At 50.6% G+C, this 6885-nt stretch overlaps 1 protein-coding gene across 1 annotated transcript in view; it reads left to right on the forward strand.

Moving 5' to 3' along the window:
• The window catches only part of kiaa1109 (KIAA1109 ortholog), a 70076-nt gene that overhangs the window by 54306 nt on the left and 8885 nt on the right, over positions 1 to 6885 (forward strand). The window contains 14 exon segments of the mRNA XM_025059126.1: positions 322 to 596; positions 688 to 903; positions 2282 to 2462; positions 2551 to 2740; positions 2966 to 3127; positions 3222 to 3361; positions 3804 to 3999; positions 4402 to 4602; positions 4685 to 4861; positions 5086 to 5223; positions 5419 to 5667; positions 5830 to 5980; positions 6122 to 6279; positions 6441 to 6630. Of these exon segments, the coding sequence (XP_024914894.1) occupies positions 322 to 596; positions 688 to 903; positions 2282 to 2462; positions 2551 to 2740; positions 2966 to 3127; positions 3222 to 3361; positions 3804 to 3999; positions 4402 to 4602; positions 4685 to 4861; positions 5086 to 5223; positions 5419 to 5667; positions 5830 to 5980; positions 6122 to 6279; positions 6441 to 6630 (2624 nt within the window).

Below are 6885 nucleotides of genomic sequence, written 5' to 3' on the forward strand. Positions count from 1 at the left end.
TTTGACCTTCCTGGGGTTCTAGGTCCTGGTCTTGACCTTCCTGGGGTTCTCGGAGGTCCTGGTCTTGACCTCTCTCTGTCTTCCACTGTTTTTCATGGTCCTGTTTGTGAATCTCTTCTAAATATGTAATGTCTTTTTAAGTGGACAGTCAGACATGATGTTTAGCTGATAAAACAGTTACACATACTGTGGCCAGAACAGAACCTGATGACAGGCTGTGACATCATCAGCTGGTCTGTCGGCTGATGATGTCTTCACAGTTGGTTCATCAACATCAACCTTCTCCTGTCTCACTCCTTCTGTCTGTCCACTTCTCTGAAGTTCCCCGAGGAGACAAACGTGGACCTGTGGTCATCTACCGTTGACCAGCCATCTCTTCTTCTTCTTCATCGTCACCCTCATCTTCATTCTCCATCCACCTCTGAGGGCCAACACTCAGTTTTCAGTGCCCCCTGCACCCCTGCTGTCTTTTCACCTGCACTTCCCTTCCAGCACGACGACATCAGACGTGACGACTTGTCCTCATCGTCCTCCGAAGACTCGGAGAAGGAAGACGAATTTGAACGTGAGAGACCTCCGACCCTCAGAAGGCCTTTGTGAGTCATCTGATTCATCTTCAGTCAAAACCTTTTTTTGGTCTGTGATGGACTATGATGATGTTTAGAACTTTTGTCCACGTGTCTCCAGCCACATGCCCCACAGGAAGTCCTCGGGCTTCTCTGCAGTGAGTCAGCTCTTCAGCGAGCGCTGGCCCAGCACACCCGCCAACCGCAGCTTCAGTGGGTCGGCCACCGAGAGGAACATCGACTTTGAGCTGGACGTTCGTGTGGAGATCGACAGTGGGAAGTGTGTCCTCCATCCCACTACCCAGCAGCCCGAGCATGAGGACGTTTCTCTGAGAAGGTAATATCATGTATGCATTCTTAGAAGAGTGGGTGCTCCCCCAGCAGTCTAGGCCTAGCAGCATCAGCACTAAATGATTTAAGCGTTCAAGTGGAGGAGACACAGGAGGAGAGTTTGAAGTTGACTTCAAAAGTCACACCAGCATGTGGGACAGTGGGACAGTGGGACAGTCCTGGGGTTCTTGGAGGTCCTGGTCTTGACCTTCCTGGGGTTCTTGGAGGTCCTGGTCTTGACCTTCCTGGGGTTCTCGGAGGTCCTGGTCTTGACCTCTCTCTGTCTTCCACTGTTTTTCATGGTCCTGTTTGTGAATCTCTTCTAAATATGTAATGTCTTTTTAAGTGGACAGTCAGACATGATGTTTAGCTGATAAAACAGTTACACATACTGTGGCCAGAACAGAACCTGATGACAGGCTGTGACATCATCAGCTGGTCTGTCGGCTGATGATGTCTTCACAGTTGGTTCATCAACATCAACCTTCTCCTGTCTCACTCCTTCTGTCTGTCCACTTCTCTGAAGTTCCCCGAGGAGACAAACGTGGACCTGTGGTCATCTACCGTTGACCAGCCATCTCTTCTTCTTCTTCATCGTCACCCTCATCTTCATTCTCCATCCACCTCTGAGGGCCAACACTCAGTTTTCAGTGCCCCCTGCACCCCTGCTGTCTTTTCACCTGCACTTCCCTTCCAGCACGACGACATCAGACGTGACGACTTGTCCTCATCGTCCTCCGAAGACTCGGAGAAGGAAGACGAATTTGAACGTGAGAGACCTCCGACCCTCAGAAGGCCTTTGTGAGTCATCTGATTCATCTTCAGTCAAAACCTTTTTTTGGTCTGTGATGGACTATGATGATGTTTAGAACTTTTGTCCACGTGTCTCCAGCCACATGCCCCACAGGAAGTCCTCGGGCTTCTCTGCAGTGAGTCAGCTCTTCAGCGAGCGCTGGCCCAGCACACCCGCCAACCGCAGCTTCAGTGGGTCGGCCACCGAGAGGAACATCGACTTTGAGCTGGACGTTCGTGTGGAGATCGACAGTGGGAAGTGTGTCCTCCATCCCACTACCCAGCAGCCCGAGCATGAGGACGTTTCTCTGAGAAGGTAATATCATGTATGCATTCTTAGAAGAGTGGGTGCTCCCCCAGCAGTCTAGGCCTAGCAGCATCAGCACTAAATGATTTAAGCGTTCAAGTGGAGGAGACACAGGAGGAGAGTTTGAAGTTGACTTCAAAAGTCACACCAGCATGTGGGACAGTGGGACAGTGGGACAGTGGGACAGCACCCTCTGTTGGTTCTGTAGTACACGGTTCTATCTTCAGACAAGGGAACACAGCACTCAGCTGATCACTACATTTTCTTTTCAACTCTCACTTTGTAGGAGCTGTGAGCGCAGCTTAAGAAGTCTAGACCAAGACTCCCCCCCCAAGAAGAAGAAGCTGCAGCCCACCTACATGTCCACCACCCACCTCTTAGCTGGGAAGAAATGTCCCTTCACCCTGCAGACCAAATGTAATGACATGGAGACCACTGTCTTCTACATTCCAGGAGTGGACGTCAAGGTCAGACCCCCCCCCCCGCCCCCCAGTCATAACTGTCCAAACATTTCTGACCTGCACTCTCTGTTCATTCATTTTCATTTGATTCCAGTTGCACTACAACTCCAAGACCCTGAAGACAGAGTCACCCAGCGCCTCCCGCGGCTCCTCCCTCCCTCGCACGCTCTCCAAAGAGTCCAAACTGTATGGTATGAAAGATAGTGGCCCCTCCAATCCTCCCACTGCTGCCCAAAGCAGGATTAACTCCCTCCTACCTCCCCCACCCCCACCTATTCCATCAGGTACTGAGCATTTCCTCTCTTTTCAATGCATGCTGTAGCACCGTCACCAGAATCAGAACCACAGCCAATCAGATGCTCCCACCAAACTGAACACACGTTTTATTGATTCATGTCTTCATGGACCAAACACAGTCACAACATTATGGGATGGCACTTCATTCACAGTTTACTCTGACGTTGTGACCAGAGTGGAGGCTGCAGCTCACGTGACCTCTCTGTCTGCAGCCAAGGCTAAGGCCAGTGGAGCGATGAAAACAGCCAAGCTGTACGCATGGGTGGCACTGCAGACTCTGCCGGAGGAGATGGTCATCAGCCCCTGTCTGCTGGACTTCCTGGAAAAGGCCCTGGAGACCATCCCCATAACTCCAGTGGAGAGGAACTACTCTGGTTGGTTTGTTGTTCTCCCAGAGTTCCACACAGGTTCTGCTCTCCTTTCCAGCATGTACTGACACTCAAACGTACCTTTGTGTTCCTCAAACAGATGTGGCGTCTCAGGAGGAGGACATGGGTCAGTTTGATCCGGTGGAGCAGCTGGAGGAGTCCACCACCTCCCTGGTCTCCTCCTCCACCTCAGCTTATTCCTCCTTCCCTGTGGACGTGGTAGTTTATGTCAGAGTCCAGGTACGACCCTAGTACAGACCAGGTCAGAGTACCAGAGACCAGGTCAGAGTACCAGAGACCAGGACAGAGTACCAGAGACCAGGTCAGAGTACCAGAGACCAGGACAGAGTACCAGAGACCAGGTCAGAGTACCAGAGACCAGGACAGAGTACCAGAGACCAGGTCAGAGTACCAGAGACCAGGACAGAGTACCAGAGACCAGGTCAGAGTACCAGAGACCAGGACAGAGTACCAGAGACCAGGTCAGAGTACCAGAGAATAGGATTTTGTACATGCAGTAATCTTTAAGTCATTTTTCCAACTTAAAGTATTTCCCAGTACTTAGTACTCTGTTCAGTAGAGTTTTTTTTCAGTTTCTGTTTGTAAACAGAGAGTAGGGGGCGCTGTTACATACTGCTGTCCACAGCACATGCTTCAGTTTGTCCCACTCTTGTCCTTCCAGCCGTCCCAGATCCGCTTTAGCTGCCTGCCCATGTCCAGAGTGGAATGTATGTTAAAACTGCCTTCTTTGGACCTGGTCTTCTCCTCCAACCGTGGTGAACTGGAGACCCCAACAGGGACCCAACCCACGGAGGGATCACACCCACCATCCTCCACCCCACCTGGGCAGCACATCCCTAAAATACCTCCCAGCAAAGGTGAGACACCGTCAGCTATGAATAGTGTGAAAATGTCACCTTTTACTCTTGCAGTGTTTATATTAGCACTAATGCTAACACACCGAATGATGCTAATGCTGTGTCTGCTCTCTGATTGGTCTGATAGGTTTTTCTCTCAGCTGCACTCACTGCTACTACTGTCTGTGTCCTGCTCTTATTTTGACAAGTCAGCTTTGATGTGTAGTCAGCTTTGATGCGTAGTCGGCTTTGATGCGTAGTCAGGTTTGATGCGTTGTCGGCTTTGATGCATAGTCGGCTTTGATGCGTAGTCATGTAGTAGTCGGCTTTGATGTGTAGTCAGATTTGATTGACAGCTGGTTCTTAATTTATGATGATGTCTGACTGCTCACTCTCACCTCCTCTCCCTCCTCCCCCTTGCAGCGTCTCCATTACTAGGAAGCCCTTTAGGCAGGAGCCGACACAGCAGCAGCCAGTCCGACCTCTCTGGTCCTCCCAGCAACTCTTCTGGCCTCAGCTTCACTGCCTGCATGTCCGACTTTTCCCTCTTCGTCTTCCACCCTTATGGAGCGGGGAAACAGAAGTCTGCGGTCACGGGGCTGCCCCCCGGCTCGGGGCCTCTAGGTATTATTGAGGATTCACATGTTGATGAAACAGCTGGTGTCTCTCCATGTTCCTGAAGACTTCACTCTCTGTTCTCCCACAGGAACAGTGGATGAAGAACCGTCCTCAGTCACAGGAAGGAAGGACTCTCTCAGTATTAACCTGGAGTTTGTTAAGGTCAGCTTGTCCAGGATTCGCAGAGCTGGACCCCCCACCTTTATTGAAAACCTTGTTCCGATCAAGGGGGGCAAAGTGGACACCACCCTGATCAACATCTCAGGTATTTTCTCTTTGTCCAAGATTGAAACGTCACTGACTGATGATGAAATGATGCTGGTGCGGTCGATGAAGGAGCCTGTGTTGTTTCACTGAGACGGTCGATGGTCCTGTGGACCTGAGAGGATCGTTTTAGATTCTAGACAAAACATTTAAAAATCTGTTGATGGTTGTTGACAACTAGAGGGCGTTTTTTTTTCTCGTCTACATTTCTTCTTCTTCTTTTAGCTGTGTGTGACATTGGCTCCGCCTCCTTCAAGTATGACATGAGGCGACTGAGCGAGATCCTGGCGTTCCCCAGAGCCTGGTACAGACGCAGTATAGCCAGACGCCTCTTTCTGGGAGACCAGACCATCAACCTACCAGGTGAACATAGAACAGTGTTCTCTGGGTCAGAGTTAGAAGAACATAGAACAGTGTTCTCTGGGTCAGAGTTAGAAGAACATAGAACAGTGTTCTCTGGGTCAGAGTTAGAAGAACATAGAACAGTGTTCTCTGGGTCAGAGTTAGAAGAACATAGAACAGTGTTCTCTGGGTTCTGATGGGTTCTTCTGTCTTCAGCTTCTGGACCTGCCACACCGGACTCGGCAGAGAACGTCACCCAACATTTGTCCCCTGAGTCCAGCAGAAAGGCCTATTGGAGGACGTGGGACGGCAGCACTGGGACACAGCACGCCCCCCCCCAGTCTCCCAACGTCTTTTCCGATCACTCCAGTGGAGTCAACGTGTCTCCTGGTGGACTGGGCCACATCAAATCCCCCGCGTCTGGTCGAACACGGAGTGTGTCTGATTCTTCTGCCCCCAGGAGAGGTGATGAAAACACAGACAGCCACAGTGGGGGGGGGAGGGGGGGCCTCCTTAGAAGACAACAGTTGACCTTGTTAGTCAACTTTAGACTAACAGGGTCAACTGTTAGTCTAAAGTTGAAGTGACACGTCAACTTTTCTCTAATCAACGTCCGTTCTCTTTCAGATTCTGTGACAAAAACATCCACACCATCATTTGGTAAAAATGGCAAAGCTGGACAGCAGGGGGCGCCATGGGAGACATTAGTTGTGTTTGCAATCAACTTGAAACAACTCACTGTTCAGATGAACATGAGCAACGTGATGGGAAACAACACGTGAGTGTCAGAACAGCAGAACCTTCACGGTCCAACCATAGATCCAGTTCATCTAGAAGCTTTTATTGTAGTTCCAGTGAGGTGAGTCATGTAGATGTGATGGAGCTCTTCTTCATCTTCATCTTCATCATTGTCCTGCAGCTGGACCACCAGTGGCCTCAAGAGTCAAGGCCGACTCTCTGTGGGGAGCAACCGGGACCGGGAGATCAGCATGTCCATCGGACTGGGACGCTCCAAGCTGGACTCCAAGGGCGGTGTGGTGGGGGGCAACATAGACGTGAACACCCTGGAGATGGTCTGTGAGTCAACACTGTCACCACTGGAATACTGCAGTTATGGAAAGACAGTATTTGTAAATGCAGTATATCTGTGTTTGTTCTAATCTTCAAAAGTGATCACTTTAAAAAAAAGTGTTTCACGTTTTGACGTTCCATGTCAAACATCACTCTCTCTTTTGCAGCCCACATCTCTGAGCATCCAAACCAGCAACCCAGCCATAAGATCCAGATCACCATGGGCTCCACAGAGGCCCGCGTGGACTACATGGGCTCCAGCATCCTAATGGGCGTGTTCAGTAACGCTGACCTGAAGCTGGAGGATGAATGGAAGGTCAACCTGTGCACCACTGACAACAGCCTATCAGAGAAGAGGTTTGTGATGATGTCAGCTGTGTGGCCACCACTGTGTAGGACGTGCATGACCAAATGGTGGGTCTGGGTCCAGATCCAGACCAAGTGATGTTTCTGTGGTGGACAGGGTTCCACTGCTGTAGAACGTGGTTGACTGGGGGTTCCACTGCTGTAGAACGTGGTTGACTGGGGGTTCCACTGCTGTAGAACGTGGTTGACTGGGGGTTCCACTGCTGTAGAACGTGGTTGACTCGGGGTTCCACTGCTGTAGAACGT

The sequence above is a fragment of the Cynoglossus semilaevis genome, chromosome 1, assembly GCF_000523025.1.
Source record: "Cynoglossus semilaevis isolate Cse_v1.0 chromosome 1, Cse_v1.0, whole genome shotgun sequence".
Lineage (NCBI taxonomy): Eukaryota > Metazoa > Chordata > Actinopteri > Pleuronectiformes > Cynoglossidae > Cynoglossus > Cynoglossus semilaevis.